The sequence below is a fragment of the Pyrus communis genome, chromosome 7, assembly GCF_041283825.1.
Source record: "Pyrus communis isolate YQ-2024b chromosome 7, ASM4128382v1, whole genome shotgun sequence".
Classification (NCBI taxonomy): domain Eukaryota; kingdom Viridiplantae; phylum Streptophyta; class Magnoliopsida; order Rosales; family Rosaceae; genus Pyrus; species Pyrus communis.
The window spans coordinates 5,843,306-5,861,093 of NC_142571.1; the positions used below are offsets into that span (position 1 = coordinate 5,843,306).

The 17,788-nt window shown below is 37.0% G+C and overlaps 1 protein-coding gene across 1 annotated transcript; it reads left to right on the top strand.

The window, feature by feature from the left end:
- The first annotated feature begins 10,145 nt into the window (after positions 1–10,145).
- LOC137733250 (E3 ubiquitin-protein ligase PUB23-like) lies at positions 10,146–11,657 on the top strand. The gene has a single exon (XM_068472398.2). It carries the CDS (start codon positions 10,207–10,209, stop codon positions 11,497–11,499), a length of 1,293 nt encoding a protein of 430 aa, XP_068328499.2. The 5' UTR covers positions 10,146–10,206; the 3' UTR covers positions 11,500–11,657.
- The last annotated feature ends 6,131 nt before the right edge of the window (positions 11,658–17,788 follow it).

The following is a 17,788-nucleotide window of genomic DNA, read 5'->3' on the forward strand; positions in this document are numbered from 1 at the left end:
ATCACCTTGGAAGACTCACAAACATCCTCTGATTGGAATCACTCCAAAATTCATGCGTTTGATTACTTTATGCTCAAGAGAAAGTCGCATATCCTACATTAGAAATATAATTTAAGAGTATCAAAATTCTCACAAAATAACCAATGAATTAACTAAGAATAGGGTAAAAAATATAATATAATATTCCCTCATCACCTGTGCACGTCTAAAACTTGATAGTATATATGAGATAAAGTTCCGGGAAGGAAAAACTAAAGTAACGGTATTTCAAATTCGAAGCGAAATGACAACGGCTACTTTGGCAAGATAAATGGGCAAGGCTATTACAAACACCACAAGCTCAGGAAAGGGATGGTCCAACCCTCACATGGCGGCTGCTTCTCGCGCCATTGCCAAACGGATCCCATTGTTTGATCTCGTCCTCAAATTCAGAGACGCAATGGTAAATATCTAATACTAATTCAAAGTATTTGTCACACTGCAAGTGTTTGATGAAATCCCTGACTCACATGCGGTAGCCTCTTTTTCTTTCTTAGGATGAAAGTTTCTATGTTTAAACTCTGTCTTCGTGAGTTTTAGGGCTTTAATTGTAGAAAACTGGTGCAAGTAGCTCTCAAGAAATCTCTGGATGGCTAGAGATGGTCTGGGATTTAATTCCAATGGAGCGACATCCTCTTTTCGTGACTACACTGTGGCAGTTATGGCGCAAAAGGAATAAGGTTCTTCATGGAGCCAAGGTGTCGTCGGTTCTTTGTGTGCTATGATGAGGCGTATAAACAAGTTCTGAACTCCCATCATAGGAGTACTCCTTCCTTTTTGTGCTAGTGAGGTCCGCTGGAGGCCTCCTAGTGTAGGTATTCTCAAGCTCAACGTGGACGGAGCTATCAATGTTATCAATGGAACTAGAGGTGCGGGAGGCATTGTCAGGGATGATCGAGGATGGCTAGTAGGGGCTGTGGCGATGAAAGCTCCAAACATAGTGTTGATCCTTGCTATGGAATTGTATGCTCTGGAAGTGGGGATCTCTTTTGTGGTGGATGCTGGGTAAGTTCCTCTTGTGATTGAATCCGATTCTCTGCAGGTTGTTCAACTGATCAGTAATGACAAAGAATGCTTTACAGCGGAAGGGGTTCTTGTGGATGAAGTGCGCCGTCTCCTTGCCTCACAAACTCAAGTTTTAGCTCGATGTCTCTGGAACACACATCAGATAACATGTTATGGTTTACGTCAAGAGAGGTTGTGTTTTGGCTTGAGAATGGACCGCCACTGATGCAGAGTTGTGTTCAAGAAGACCTCCCTACAGGGAGTCATAAAGGGTCGTGTTTATCATTGTTTAGGTCTCGGGTGAGGAGGAGCTGATGTACTCGTTTGAGTTGGGTTGGTTTGTTTTATTGCGCGTGTTTTTTTGTTCACGTGGTGTTCCGCTAGTAAGTTTTTTCTGACACCCCGTCCCACCACATATGCCCCGTTTATGTACTTGTTTGCGTTTAATTATTGAATGAAATCCAGTGTTATCCTAAAAAATACTGCATCCCAAATGCTAAATGTTTTTCAAAATAAAAGAGGATTTGAAACGATCTGAGGATAAAGGCAGAAACTCATGTTTAGGGAAGCTGTCACAGACGACCTGTCAGCCATATTAGGTGACCAGCTGATTGGGCTTTAAAGCACATAGCTTGCTGCTAGGACCAGACCAGTCGGTCTGTTGTGCCTTGGCCCGTTCGTTAGTGCGGAACCGAGATTCAGATTACAACCTCACCAAAATCACACACAGTTGAACAAAATAAAATACAAGAAATAAAGACACCGAGAAATTTACGAGGTTCGGCAAAAACCTGCCTACGTCCTCGGAGAGATATTGCTCTTCACTATGAGAAAAACAGTACAAGTTACACATGAGTTAAATCGACATAACCCAATCCCATAACCCTTGTACACCCACTCACAGAATTTTCCCAAGAGCCTCACTCTACCCCAAGAGTTCTTTCACAAGAGATCTTTCACTCTAGCTCTCTTGATTTCTCTCACCCATGCCCATGGTAGAGCCAAATGCTCACACCATCTCTTTTTGGATGCTTTCCTTCTCTCATCCGTATCCTTGTTTAGCCAAATGCTCTCTTTTTATGCTTTTCTTAATCCAAGCCTTCTCCCACAAAACATGGCTTTGAAAAAGCCACAAAACATGGCTTTGAAAAAACCACAAAACATGGCTTTGAAAAAGCCACAAAACATGGAGCAATTTAAGCCACAAAACATGCCACAAAACAAGGAAACATTTGGCCATTATCCAACAATCTCCACCTTGGCCAAATTGTACCAAAGTCCATTGGCCTTACGTACCAGCATGCACACTCTGAATCAACCTCGTTGGTCCTGTTCCGATTCAGTTACTGCCAATGCATGTGCAGCTGCTGCAAGCTAAAAATCACCATTTAGCTTCAGACAGGATCTCAACACATCCTCGTCTCCTCCAGCAGGTTTTCCTCCTCTTCATTGTCTGCAACCTGGAAACTCGTCAGCGCGCCTATTTCCAGCAACAACCCATCGAGCCAGACAAAATTCCCACACTTCCTCCTACCCCAGGACCTTCTCATCACCTGTGAATCCCATAGCTCCACCTGCTGCAAAACCCCTGCAACACTTGAGACTAAACATCACCAGGAGAAGTGTTGCTTCAAGTACCTAGAGGGCATACTCAAAGTCTTCCACCACAAACTTGCTAACCTGGCCTTGCACCCGTAGCACTGTGGACCCTTGCCTCCGGAACCGGATCCGAACCTGCTGTCTCTCTCAGATCCTCTTTCCAATTTTCTTCCACGATTTCAACCTTGAATAGCTTAAGCAGTCTTGTGCCCACCATCATCCATGGTCTCTTGTGTGTATCATTCCACACCAAAGAAGCTTGCACCTGCTCCAAACTTACTGTTTCTTTCCTTGCAGTAAAGTTTCACAAGGTTCTCGTACAAATCTGAAAGTGAGGTAAGAAGAAAGAGGCCTTTGTCTTCTTCCTCAACATCAACTTTCGCAGTTGATCCAAGCATCCCTAAACACGGCTTCCATTTCTTCAGGCTTCCATTACTCCTCTCCCTTACCAAGAGCAAAACCGCCTCTCCCTTTAAACTGCTCAACTGAAAATTCCATGGTGAACAACAAATCTGGACCTCCCACGAACCAAAGCCCCCAACGATGCTCTGATACCAATTGTTGTGCCTTGGCCCGTTCGTTAGTGCGGAACCGAGATTCAGATTACAACCTCACCAAAATCACACACAGTTGAACAAAATAAAATACAAGAAATAAAGACACCGAGAAATTTACGAGGTTCGGCAAAAACCTGCCTACGTCCTCGGAGAGATATTGCTCTTCACTATGAGAAAAACAGTACAAGTTACACATGAGTTAAATTGACATAACCCAATCCCATAACCCTTGTACACCCACTCACAGAATTTTCCCAAGAGCCTCACTCTACCCCAAGAGTTCTTTCACAAGAGATCTTTCACTCTAGCTCTCTTGATTTCTCTCACCCATGCCCATGGTAGAGCCAAATGCTCACACCATCTCTTTTTGGATGCTTTCCTTCTCTCATCCGTATCCTTGTTTAGCCAAATGCTCTCTTTTTATGCTTTTCTTAATCCAAGCCTTCTCCCACAAAACATGGCTTTGAAAAAGCCACAAAACATGGCTTTGAAAAAACCACAAAACATGGCTTTGAAAAAGCCACAAAACATGGAGCAATTTAAGCCACAAAACATGCCACAAAACAAGGAAACATTTGGCCATTATCCAACACGGTCTACCTTGCAGAATTCAAATTCTCACACCTCTTCGGAGGTGGAGTTCTGTGAATACGTTTAAAGCTTGGAAGCTCCATATATAGTACCAAAGTTACTCAAATCAATGTTCTCTAAGTTTGAGAACGAAATCAAATGAGCAGACATGTCTTTCTTGAAGTGGTGCTTCTTGATCAAAGAGTGCAAACCAAGAGATATCAGGCTTTGAATGGTTGTTCCATTTTAGAATCGGATACTTAAACCTCCTTAAATAGAGGGCGAAATTTTGGAAGAAAGTATGATTGATATTCCTACAAATACTCAAGGCTATACACAAAGCCTACTCCACCTTTTTCAATGAAAAACCAAAACACTAGGAACAATTTTTCTCTAGGTTTCGCAAATTTCCTTGGTTTTTTACTTGAGTATTCCTTGTTAACTCTTGTGTGTTTGGGGTTTGTCTTATGAGAGTGCAAAATTTTGACAAATAATAAGCATAAAGCTATGCTTCATTGTATCCATATAGCTTATTATTCAATGACACCTTTGTAAACTTGATGTGGACGCTAATAAAGTTTGATAGATAGCATATTTATACTTGCCTTGAAGCAACTTTTCATCTTCATCGTCATATTTTCAGAAATTTTCTCGAACACCAAATTTCGTCCATATTTGGCTTTTTATTTTTATTTTTTTATATTTTTTAATTTCTTTTCCATTCTATCTCATGTGCTTCTGCGTCGCTTCAGAATGCGAGGGCTAGGGATCCTGTTTTGAGTGACAGGGAGCAACCAAGGACTCGGTTTAATCCCCCTTGGTCCCCTTTTCCCAATGATACGGTAAAGATTAATGTGGATACTAGTTGGAAGGCGGGTGGTAGCACTTGTCATATGTGGTACGGGACTCGAACTCCAACTGCTTGGCGGTAAGGAGGAAGGAAATAAGGGCTCCATACGTCCTGGTGGCAGAGGCTTTGGGTGCTTTGGAGGGCTGCGCTCTGGCTCAACAAATGGGGTACTCGAGAATTATCTTAGAGTCCGACTCTAAGGAGGTGATCTCGTGGTTCAATGGTTGCATAGATAATGGAGGCTGGGAGGTGTTTCCTAACCTCTGTAAGATTCGGCAGGTGGGCAACCTCTTTCTCGCGTGCAACTGGTCTTGGGTCTCAAGATCAGCAAATGGAGTGGCGGATTTCATAGTGTCGCATTATGGAGCGGAGATGAGCGACTTGCTCTGGTTTGATAGACCCTTATCTTCATTTGTAAGAATCTTGAACAGGACGGGCTTCCATGCCCTCCAAACTAGTTTTTGTTTAGGGAGGCTGTAAAGGTTGACATGGGGGTGTTTCTCTCGGTTTCCTTTTATTCCCTTAGTGTTTTTAGCCTGATGTTTGTTATCCCGGAGTTGGCTTTCTGTACTCTTCTTGGCTTCGGCCGTGGTAATGATATTTCCAGCTCGTCCATATTTGGTAGGTGGACGATACATGACCAACTTAAGAGGGTAAAAACTTATGGTTTTCCGCACTTAGATGAGTTGGTGCTATGGTGCTATACATAGTCGATTGATTACACTTGCACGAATTGGTTGGAAATATAATTGGTTGGCGGTTGTCGGTTTTAGTTAGTGGCAGAAAGTGTCATGGATGAAAATTTTGAATATCTAATGGTGAGGAGGATATTGGGTATTTAAAAAAGTTTAGGTTACCGTCTTATAAGAAGAGGGGATGGGCGAAGACGTTAAACCACCAGCAAGTTCATTAATGGATTAACCACCTTAGTTAGTAATTCAACAACTGCTAACTTGTGACGTTTGCCCACCATTAGTTTCATTCAAATTGAACCGCCACCTCCCTGGTGTAGAAACGCCGCGACACTAGGTCATCCGCCATGAGCAAGAGCGGGGAGCTAGAGGCCTAGGGACAAGGGCCCTTTATCAAATTTTGTATAGCCAAATTTATGCGTTAATAATATATCTACAAAGTTTATCACATCCTTATCTTTATAGGTCATACCACTTGGCTGCGGCTTTCTTCGAGTAGTTAGACCTTTCTAATCACTTTTAACGAGAAGAAAGTAGCCTACTTTTATACTTACGGGTTATGGTTCTTTTTGATCGCTTTGTGCGTGTAGAGAGTAAGTTTTATAGTCGATGACTAAGTTTTATGAGTAATTTGACTTGTCTAATCCTTTATCAGCCTTATTAATGAAATTAAAATTTTGTCTAAATTGATAATCGAATTAAACAAGTTTTAAAACTTGAGTCTTGATTCACTTTTGTTGTTAACTATTTCATATTATATTGGGAGATTTTTCTGAGCAAATATATAGTTCTAATCAAACCGAAAAATATAACATGGAAAGATTGAGGGTGTTGATAAAAAAGCTAGCATTGAATAACATAAATAAACAAGAAATTGACAATTGGGCATCTTACTATCTCTTCCCTTCTTCTGACTTATTAGCTTATTCTGTTTCCACATGGATCTTGCCACTATATAAGAAAAGTTTAACATTAAAAATAAGCTTTGACTACCGACTAACACGACGCATATATAATAGACTAGTCCTTGCCATCACATCTCTCACAGTCAGATGAGCATTCTTATTATATTACCAAGGATATAAATATAATTTAAGCATATGATCTCCCCTACACTTCCTTGCCACCACTTGGCCCAACATACACCTTACCATTTTTCCGGCCAAAAATAATTTAAAGAAGAGGGAGTTTCAAACCCAAGATGAACGAAAAAAAAGAAAAAAAAAAGATATAAATAAAATAAAAAATAAAAAAAACTTTGAGCATCTTAATTATGACGTTATATGATATCTTAAAATGCTAAAAGTTTGGCCATATAAAGTGGATCCTTTTTTTTTTTTATAATTTTAACTTCGAGAATTGCTACACGACCACATTTTTCATACCACAATCACACCTTGTCTAATAGAGATAAGGTTTACCAACACATATGAGTCTTATCTCTATTAAAAATGATAAATGTAGTATAAAAAATCTTATAAGACTAACATTTTTATTTAACTTCAGTGAATTTTTTTAATTTGGGAGTATATACACTAAATATGTAACGATAATGACTACTATATTTTTTGTTTGTAACAGATGATGGTAAAAGCTAACACATTATATTTGACTCAATAACTCAGTCACTCTCCAATGCACATGAATAATTAGGGTCGCATATATTTTGAAAAATGTGTAGGTGAAGCCTCAGTACAGGAATTGTCATATAACACAAAAACTTAAAACAAAATCAAAATCTGGTCTAGACTAATGACAAGGTTCGAAAGAGAGTTTAGGACAGATACTTACCATCATCTGAAATAGCATGAGAGGATGGAGAAAGCCGAGCATTTGTGATTCCAGAACTAGCTAGGTTTTGTACAGACTGCTTTAAATTGATACCCATTATAACGATATACTGGTAAGCACATACAACGGTTATAACGAAAATTATGACAAATTTTTCTTTTGTAATTTTCAAGTTGTTAAAAAAAAAAAAGTAGATGGGTAAAAAAAAGGGGTAAACCGGTAAAAAAGGATAAACGGGTTAAAAAACGGGTAAATGGTTATGGTTAAATGTAATTTCTAGAGTTTTTTCAACTTCCAAACGTAAATCCTGGTTTTGGTTTCATAATATTATAATATCTAGTTTAATTTGTCAAACTTTCAGAATTACTTCATGAATTCTGTCAACATCACAGTGTAAATATATCTCGTTTCATTTCACGTATCTGTTAGATTTATAAAGTATGTAGACGCAATTTCTGAATTGAAAATGATACGTTAAACATCAAGTCATATGGTTTTGAACTGTAATTAGGCTAAAACTTAATAAAATCCCCCAAAAAAGGATAAGCTCGGGCCTAGACTTCCGAATAAGTGATATGGTTTAAATTTTCTCCTCTAGTTTTAGTTCACACCATACAAAATCGCCCTGCTTAATAGTGATTGGTTATACAGACTGCAGTATATAGTACAACTATACTGCACATATGATTGGCGAACTATTTTATGCACAAAATTTAGTTTAAGAATTCAAGCTCTCTAGCATTACCCTTAGTAAAATAGTGTTCGAACTTCCCGATAGTTTAAATGTAGACATTTGAAGAAACTAAATCAGTTTTCTTGTTTTTTTTTATTAGAAAGAACTAAGGCATTTTATACTCAAATTTATCAATACCTGCCTATTGTCCTGAAAATTAAGATTTTCTTCTTCAATCATTGTGTTTCAAGTTTAAATACTTCCCTCTACTCTTGATATAAATTAATATAAAATGTCGAATAAAATTAAGAGTAAAAAGATTGTCAACTTGTGTAGCTCTCCTTTGGATACCATGTACTATTGGACCCGATTAAACAAAACCAATGATTTTTTTTGTCAACTAGCTTGATATCAGCTCCAATTTTCTATTATTTAAACAAAACCAATGATTTTTTTTTTTTGTTAAACTAGCGTGATCATCAGCTCTATATTTCTATTATTCTGTCAAACATTGCTGATCCAACTCCCTTAATAATAATAAACTTTAGAAATAAAAATTTGTTGATCCAACTCCAATTTTTTTATTTTTTTTATTGAATTTGATCAGATTTTCACCTGGAGAGTTAGATGGTATATATCATTGTCAACAAAAGGCAGCTCAACCGTTGGTAGCTACAAGTTATTGAACATAAAAACATCTTGGTCTTTTGTTCCGTCATATTCCTAATATTATAAAAAGTACATACTTAATTGAGAACATGTTAGCCTCGCAGTATTCGCCGTGTGTTTTGTGAGATTGATTTGAAACATGTAGAAAATTCATAGATATAGTTGAAAACTCTCCATCTTTTAATATGATCAGTTATAAATTTTAAAAAAGAAAAAAAAAAAGAAAAGAGAAAACTGCAGATTCAAACCATGCATATATATGTTGTGCGCGCAACGTATGATGTAGATGTAAGTGGTTATATATCAATTGCAATAGTGCCCAACTTTTTAAAGTCAACTCCCAAAACGGGCGGATATTTATGTTCATTTTGTTTTCCCACACCAAAACTTATAAAATCTTCCCTATGCCCTGTTATTAGAAAAAGGATCCCTGATCTCCAGATGAGCTGTGAATTCAAATCATCAAGGTTTAGCCTGCACTATGAGAGATTTTTCGGTGCATTATGAAAGATTTTTCGATATACTCGATACACTGTCATGTGGTATAACAATTTCACTTAAATTATCACATACGTTTGTTGTATTTTATGAATATACTCTAGAAGTAAAACATATCAATCATGTCGTTCACCACATGCGGAGCTAATTAAAGGTCTACAAAGGTCACTCAATTAAACATAACCTAATCTCATATGTGCTTAAGGATAAAGAGACTCAAGACACTTGGGCTTAAAGTGTATGTCATTTCATTCTTTGCCTCAAGTTAGATTGACCCTCTTATTAGAAATTCTGACTACACCATTGTCATTCACTCCTATTGTAATACGTAAAATAATACATTATGTGGTAAGTGTTTTAAATAAGGCTTTAATTTCCTGATGTGAAATTCGTTCTCAACAAAATCCATATTCATTGGATAAAATGAGACCTATTCCCTGATCAGTGATCATATTACAATGCTGTCACAAACAAATCTGGAATTAAAGATATAATTATTTTTCATTCATGTTACTACCAGGAATGAGCCGATGTCATATTATATATATTTGATTTTTCCAAAAATTTGATTTTGCTGTAAATTAATTGGCTCCTCATTGTATATACATCTAACCTGCAAATAAATGTACTCAAATATTATGTTAATGCCATATTTGTGAACCAGCAAAATTATCACTGGCATGCTTTTTTCCTTTTTATTTAATCGCGCCGTTTCTTTTAATTTGAATTTTCTGAAAAGGAAGTTAATCTTAAACATGGTCAACCAAACACTTGCATGAACAAAGTAACTCCTCGTCAATTTGCCATGGTGTTCTTACCATCTTTTTATTTTTGCGGTCAAGCTACTTGCCATGTGTTACCAAGCAGAAACGTTTATTCCAGCGGTGGATATATCTCATAAAATTATTAGATTTTTGGATAAGAAAGCAAAATAACAAAAAGAAATGGGTCAGATAGGAATATCACCACAACTATGGTAGACTTATGGTACTTAATTAGAATTAAATTTAAAATTTAAAATTTTTAAAATAAATTCAAAACAAAGAAACTTTCCTGTGCTGACTTGTAGATTTAATGCTACAGCTAGGGATAGCTACCAAATGCATATCCATATGTTGACTTTGAATTTTTCCCTTTTTTTGGACTTCCACACCTTCCTCCCCTCACTATATATATACATATTTGCGTGTGTGTGAGAGGAGATCTCAGTATTGTTAATAACCTCATCAGTCATAACCTCCTCAACTTCTCTTTGATTTTACAATGGAGGATCTTGAGATATCAGAGAGAAAAACACCTGCAGATCATTCAGCCATGGACGACTTTCCTCCGTACTATTTCAGATGTCCCATTTCTATGGAGCTCATGAAATATCCCGTCACCATCTCCACTGGTGTCACCTACGAGCGTAACAACATTGAGAAATGGTTCTTCTCCTACAAGAAGAAAACTTGTCCTGCCACAATGCAAAGCGTTGAGAATTTCGACATGATTCCAAACCACACCCTCAAGAGGCTCATTGTTGCATGGCAAACCAAGGAGGATGCTAAAAAAGCTATTTGCTCAACATCATCTACACCAAGGCCTTCAAATAAACATGACGAAATTCAAGCGCATCTCAACACAATCGTGTCATCCCCATTCAAGGTAAATTCGATTAAGAAACTCCGTTCCATCATCGAGATAGATGACGAGATGAAAAATGATTTTATTCGATCAAACGGGGTCGAAGTTCTTGTCCAAATTCTTGATCAAATTCTCTTGGAGAGCTCGGATTTCACTACGTTTAGAGCTTGTGAGGAGGCTCTTTGTATTCTTCACCAACTTCCCATATTGGAAGAAGGGAAAACATTTAAATTGTTATCGAAGCAAGAATCAACCAGATCAATGGCCATCATGCTTCAGCGAGGAAGCGCTGAGGCACGGCTCCATACCATTACCATATTCAAGAAGATGGCGAAAACCCAGTATGATTGGAGCTTCGTGGTACAAGATCAAGGTATAGATTTTTTTAAATCCTTGTTGGAGCTTGTTTCGGATGAAATATGTAGCAAAGCAAGTTCACGTGCCTTGGAAGTCTTGATAGAAATATTGACAGCATCAAAGAAAAACAGGCTGAGGGCAATTGAAGCGGGTGCAGTTTGTGTCCTCATAGAGCTACTGCCAGACTCCAACAGATCCAAATGTGAGAAAATGTTACAAGTGATAAAGTTGTTATGTGAATGTGCTGAGGGAAGGCAGGCCTTGGTGGAACATGGTCTGGGCATTGTTTCCATTTCCAAAAAAATGTTGCATGTTTCCAATGCTGCCACCAAGATTGGGGTGAAGATCATATGGTTGATTTGTAATTTTCATCCGACCGAGAGGGTATTGGAGGAAATGTTGATTTGTGGACCTGTGAAGAAGCTTGTGGCATTGTTGCACATGGATGGCAGATCTTCTACAAAGGATAAGGTGGTGAAGATCTTCAAGATGCATGGAAATTCATGGAAACAATATCCATGTTTCCCTTGTAATTTGAAGGACTATTTGGGATTTGTAAATGATCCTCGCTAATTAGGGTTTTATCTTCTTTCAAGTTTTGTATTAATTTTTCAAAACACACAGCAAAATACAGTTAATTTTCTCATGAAAAAAATTGAACTGGTACAAGTATTGTGAAAGTCTAATTAATGATTTAGAATTTTATATATATGATTCGGATATTGGTTCAATGGTGGTATAGTACTATTTTATTTTGTGTTGCTCAGGATATATATCCTTTTCATCGATGGAACTGCATCTATCCCTAGATATGCTTTCTAAATTTCCCCTTACCTTTCTTTTGGCTGCAATCTCTCTCCTGCTAATTGTTTCTACTTAACTGGAGTAGGTTTTTGTTTTTGTTTTTTCTTTTCAGAGTAAGTTTTAGTTCAACTCACATAGAATATGAGTCTTATGTTTATACGTATTGAGTTTAAAAACAAATTGTGGTTGAGCAAATCATGGAGGCATGTGAGTGTACAATAAGGGATCTCTAACCTTCAAACGTTTCAAGGAGAATACTCTATGATATAATTAAGAGTCTCTGGCCACAGCACATGAATGAGATTTGAGAAGTACATTGACAAGAGGATTAGATCAAATAGTAGACATGAATAACTATCAACCAAACAATATGATTAAGAGTATTGATATAGAGAAAATCATATTGAAGAATACAACGGAGTTGAGTAAGGACAATAAATGGTTTAATTGTTTATAGCTAGAATTAATTAATTTGTTAATTAATCAAACTAATAAGTTTGTTTTAGATATCGAGTTAGTGTTAGGCCTCAAGATCTAATAGGCTTCGAATAGTCAAAGCCATTAACTTAAGTTGTATGACAACTTAGTAACTAAAACTCAAAAGGTCCAAAAGCCCAAAGGCTTTAGGCATAGTTGTGAGAAGGGAGATGTTTTCACTTATGTTGAAAGCCATGTATAAGGAGAATTATATCTCCACCTTTCATTAGGGGTTTCTTTGAGGCAAAAGAGAGAAAATATCTTCTTTTTTTTTTTTTTTTTTTTTTTTCTTCTTCTTCTTCTAAGGAGGTCGGTCACATGGAAGAGGATTGCTTGCATTTTTTTCCCTCCCATGTCACTCATCTTCTTCCTCAATCATTTTTAGTGTCGAAATGTAGAGGCCTCCTTCTTTAGTGGCTTTTGAGAATCCAATGAGCCAAAATGATGAAGATGAAGGCTATGGAGTCCAACTCAAATAGAGGAATGAAGGCCCTCACTTTAGATAATTATCCTTTACGTATGCAAAGATGAACTACAAAGGTATAATAACTCTCGACTCTTTTTGTGAATTTCAATTGAGTCTTTGGTTCACCACATTAGTAGGCTTTAAATTTCATGGGTAAAGTTTTGTTTTGAGTGCATATAAGTTTGCTTCTGCCATTTAATTGTTAAATGCATGTATGATGTTGCTAAAATAAACATAGCATAATCAATTTTTTTTTTCTTCAGTGTCTTGTGGCAATTTGCATGATTGCAGGGTGGTGACTTTAGCATGTCAAATGACGTGTACATTGTCATTTAAGGATGCAACATATTCCCAGGTCTGATCGTCTGCTTGGCAGACGCATCTTGATAAAAATAATGTCCGAACCATCGAACGAGTTGGGATGGAGTAAGGTGATCGTTTGAGTTACGGGATATGATCCCAATTGAGCTTCAAAGTTGATGGTTGGAATCATGCTATTTTCGTGTAAATAAAAATAGTTTAGACACACAGCAAACCTTGTTTTTATTTATGGCCCAGACAGGCGCATTATGGTTGTGCGACTTCATTATTGTGAGATTATCATGATGTAAATGATTCCAATGTTTAAATTCCAACTTTGTAAATATTATATCGTTTATTGGACATAATTAAAGCAATGATTTTTGAACCTTAAGTGGAATTTATAATAAAACATGTAATATTGCGATTTAAGATGCACTGTTGGTTGTTTCAATCAACTGCGTCAATCTTTATTGGATAAACGTAGAGCCAAATGAGCATTTGACCTCAAAATATAAAAAGAGGTAGAGACAAAAGAAACTTACAGTCAGATAACAATTCCTCGTATAAATATAAAAACAAAAACAAAAACAATCATTGTTTGGTGGTGATTTGGAAACATGGTGAAATCCTAGTACCCTTCGGATCTTTCTTTCTAAAAGTTCTGCGGGATCGTTGGTTGTAGTAAAAGATTGTCTCTAGCTGTGTTTTTAGGCTGCGTTACAGTCATACTGAAATTTTATTTTATAGGTGAGCGCTATTATTAAATAAAATTGTAGCGTGTCTAATCAGTGATGGTGACCCAAGACCCTAGCAACCAGCTTGATTAGGGGTGGATTTTTTTGCCAAATTGCTGTGCCAACCGTGCCATACCGATTTTGTGCCAACGGTAATGGTACGGTACTGTACCGTACCGAAATTTCATGGTACAATATTAGTAATGGATACCATTACCACGGTATTACTGTACCGTACCGAAATTATCATATAATATATAATTATAATATAACACATATTTATAAATTATAATATATATTTATAATATTCTAATAATTTAAAAAAACCCTACAGACAAACGACAGTAGACACAAACTAGTGAGTGACAATTCGCTCTTCCTCTCTCATTTCAAGCTTTCAAGTTTCAGCTGTTTTACACAGACTACACTTCGTCTCTCCCATCGTCTTATCTCAGATTCTCCCATCGTTCCGTTGAACAATCTCACTCACTTTCATCCATCTCATCTTCGTCTCTACTGGGACTCCGCCTATCAAGGTTAATTCTCAAGAGTTAGATAAAAAAAATGTTTTAGAAACCCTAAATTGATAAATTGATTTGTTAAATGGAATTAGACTCAATTGATTAGGAATTGCATGACCTTTTGATCGAGTTATCACTTGTCAATGATGCATATCTTTTTTTCTTCTATGCTTTTCTGCTTTTTGGTTGTTGGGTTTAGTTTCGAGGAATTATACAATCTGCATTTAGGCTGTTTTCTGTGATTGATCGGTACTGATGGGAATTATACAATATGCGTTTAGGCTGTATTCTGTCAAGATTATAAACTAAGATGGGTAAGCAGTAAGCCTAAGCTCAAGACATTGGTTTGTAAATTATAACAAGCAGTTAAGAATATAATCTATGTTTGTTTTTTATTTGCTTTTTAATTGAGACAATTGGAATGGGTGCTATTTTTGGTATGATGTGTATCTATACGAAAGCTTCTACTATATTTGGATATGATGTGTATACGATATAATGTTGTGTTTTATTTTCGGTATTAGGTCAAGATAAGTCTAGGACAAGCCAATCTCTGTGTGGCTCTAATACTAGAACACCTTCCACCACCCAACCCTAACCCCAACCCCAACCTCAAACACAATCTCAACAACAAAATCAAGGAGAAAGGGATGAAAGTGTGGGAAGTGGTAAGAGAAGAGATGTGCCCGATGAATATGAAGATGTAAGTGGGTTGCAATCGGAGTGTTGGTTACATGCTAAGAGAGTGAAAAGAACCTTGGGTAAAGGGAAATACATTCACCTTACAATTTGCTCATATTGCAAAAAAAAGGTTCCGCCCGATCCTGGGAAAAATGGGACATCAAGCATAGGACATTACCTTAGAAAAGTTTGTAAAGACTCACCTCTTTATATGAAAGGGGATAATAATAAACCGGTCTTAACAAATGAGTCTACAAGCGGTGGATTGGTCCCCCACACCTTTAACCAAAAAAAGCTTGAGTTAAAGGTTGTGATGTTTCTCATTAAGGATGAACAACTATTTAAGGTGCTTGAAGGTAGTGGGTACATTGACATGATGAAAGAGGCTCAACCTCGGTTCAAGATTCTAAATAGGAAGAAGATTGCGGCCGGTGTGTGGGATTTATGTGTCGGAGAAGTCTAAGTTATTTGAAGCAATGCATAATCAAAGGGTAAGTATCACAACCAATACTTGGACATCGGTACAAAACATTAACTACATGGTAGTTACCGCTCATTTCATGGATAGTGAATGGAAATTGCACAAACAAATCTTAAACTTCATAAAGATCACATGTCATAAGGGAGAAGACATTGGGAAAGTTCTAGAGGTGTTTTTGAACCAATGGGGGATAGAGAAGATCTTTAGCATTACGGTTGATAATGCTTCCGCCAATGATGTTGCGATTAACTACATGAAAAAGTGGCTAGGGAAATGAATTCTCTCTTGGTTGGTGGGAAGTACATACATATGAGGTGTTCTTGTCACATCTTAAATTTAGTTGTCAAGAGTGGGCTAAAGGAGCTTGCTAAGTCGGTTGAGGGGATTCGAAATTGTGTCAAGTACATTCATTCTTCACCGGCTAGATTGGATAAGTTTAGGGATTTTGCTATCTTATTCAAGATGGACAAGATGCCAAATGTGCCTTTTGATGTGTCTATAAGGTGGAATGCAACATATAAAATGCTTGACGTTGCATACAAGTTTAGGAAGGTGTTTCTTAGGATAGCGGAGGAGAATGTGCAATTTTGTGATTACTTTGAAAAAATGGAGATGGATTCAAAGAAGAATTTGGGAAAAAAAGTGGGGCCTCCGGATGAGGAGGATTGGGAGAAATCACTAGCCTTTACCCACTTTCTTAAGAAGTTTCATGATTCTACTTTGAAGCTTAGCGCAACAAAAAATGTTACATCAACTTTGCTATGGGATCAAGTGGTTGCTTTACTAATAGAGATTGAGAAGAAAAAGAAAGATCCTACCAATCCTACATTGCAAAGGGTGGCTACTACAATGATGCATAAATTTAACAAGTATTGGGGAAGTTTTAAGAATGTGAACCCACTTATGTTTGGCCAAGTTCTAGACCCTTGTTATAAACTTCAAATGATTACCATTAGCCTCAAAACACTTGGATGAGATGATAGAAAGATAGCTTGGATGCTTATGGAGATTAAAAAATGCTTGCTTGATTTGTATAATGAGTATAGAAGGGGTTCTTCTACTACCATTGGGGATCCATTGGGAAGATGTGGAACTAAATGAGGAGTACATAATTCAAGCTTGTGGGGGTGATGAGAAAAAAATTGAAATGATGAAGGAGCTTATACAAGAAAGGAGGGAGCAACGCCTTTTGGAGATATCTAATGAAGTTGAAAAGTACTTCGCCGCTCCTTATATTAGTATTGTTGTTGGTGGCTTTGATCTCTTGAATTGGTGGAAATCAAACACAAAAGAGTTCCCAATTCTTTCACAAATAGCCAAGGATATCTTTGCAATCCCCACATCTACTGTTGTTAGTGAAAATGCATTTAGCCTAGGAAGGAGGGTTGTGGACCCTTTTAGGGCATCCTTGACTCCTAAAATGGTAGAGGCACTAGTGTGTACTAGTGATTGGCTTAGGGTGGATGAAGTAAACTTCTACAAAGAACCAACAGAAGATATGCTTCAATTTTACAAGGAAATGGAAGAAGTTGAAACAAGTAAGATATGCTTTAATTTTTTTAGTAAATTTGTTGTTAAATGGTTTTCAACTTTAATTCTTCTTGCTACTAATATGTTTTCTTTGTTTGTAATTTAGGCTTGACACAAAGTCAATCTTCTACAAGTTCAATGCCTCCTCCAAAAGCTTCGACATCTTAAACTTGAAGAATTGATCAATGAATTTTACCTTTTGAAGTTTAGTTCAATTTTCATTTGGTTTGAAACTTTAACTTCTATTTGGATTGTAAGGTTAATTTTCATTATGAATCTTGGTGCATCATTTGAATTATTGTGTGTGTGAATTGTGAATGATGAAAAAGAGATAAATTTAGGCTACAATGTATGAAATATCCGGAGCTAAGGAGAGGTTTAAGTTAAAGAGGTGAGTCTTGTGGTACTGCTTTATGTTTCCGTTGAATAATCAACCGGTACCGCTAAGGTGAGGAATTATTAGGCTACGCATTGTCCTTGTAGACCTATGGTACTGCTTTATGTTTCCATTCTTTGTTTCAGGCTTATAATTTTCAAGTAATTCATCAACATTTCATGCGGCTGTAAATCCATTTGAAGGTGGAAATCCATTTGGGCACTTGTTATGAGAATTTTCTTCCGTCTATGCATTTGGTTTATATATCTTTGTCTTATCACAGAGGCACGAAATATGAAATGTTGAACAAAGCAAAAACAGATTTTGTCTCAAAATAAAGTGGCAATTACCATTGCCATACCATGCCAACCGAACATTTGGCAATACCGAACTTCGGTATACCGAAAGTTTGGTATGGTAATGGTAATAGATTTTACCAAACCGAAAGTTTGGTACGGTAATTGGTACGAGGGTTTTGATACCAACAAC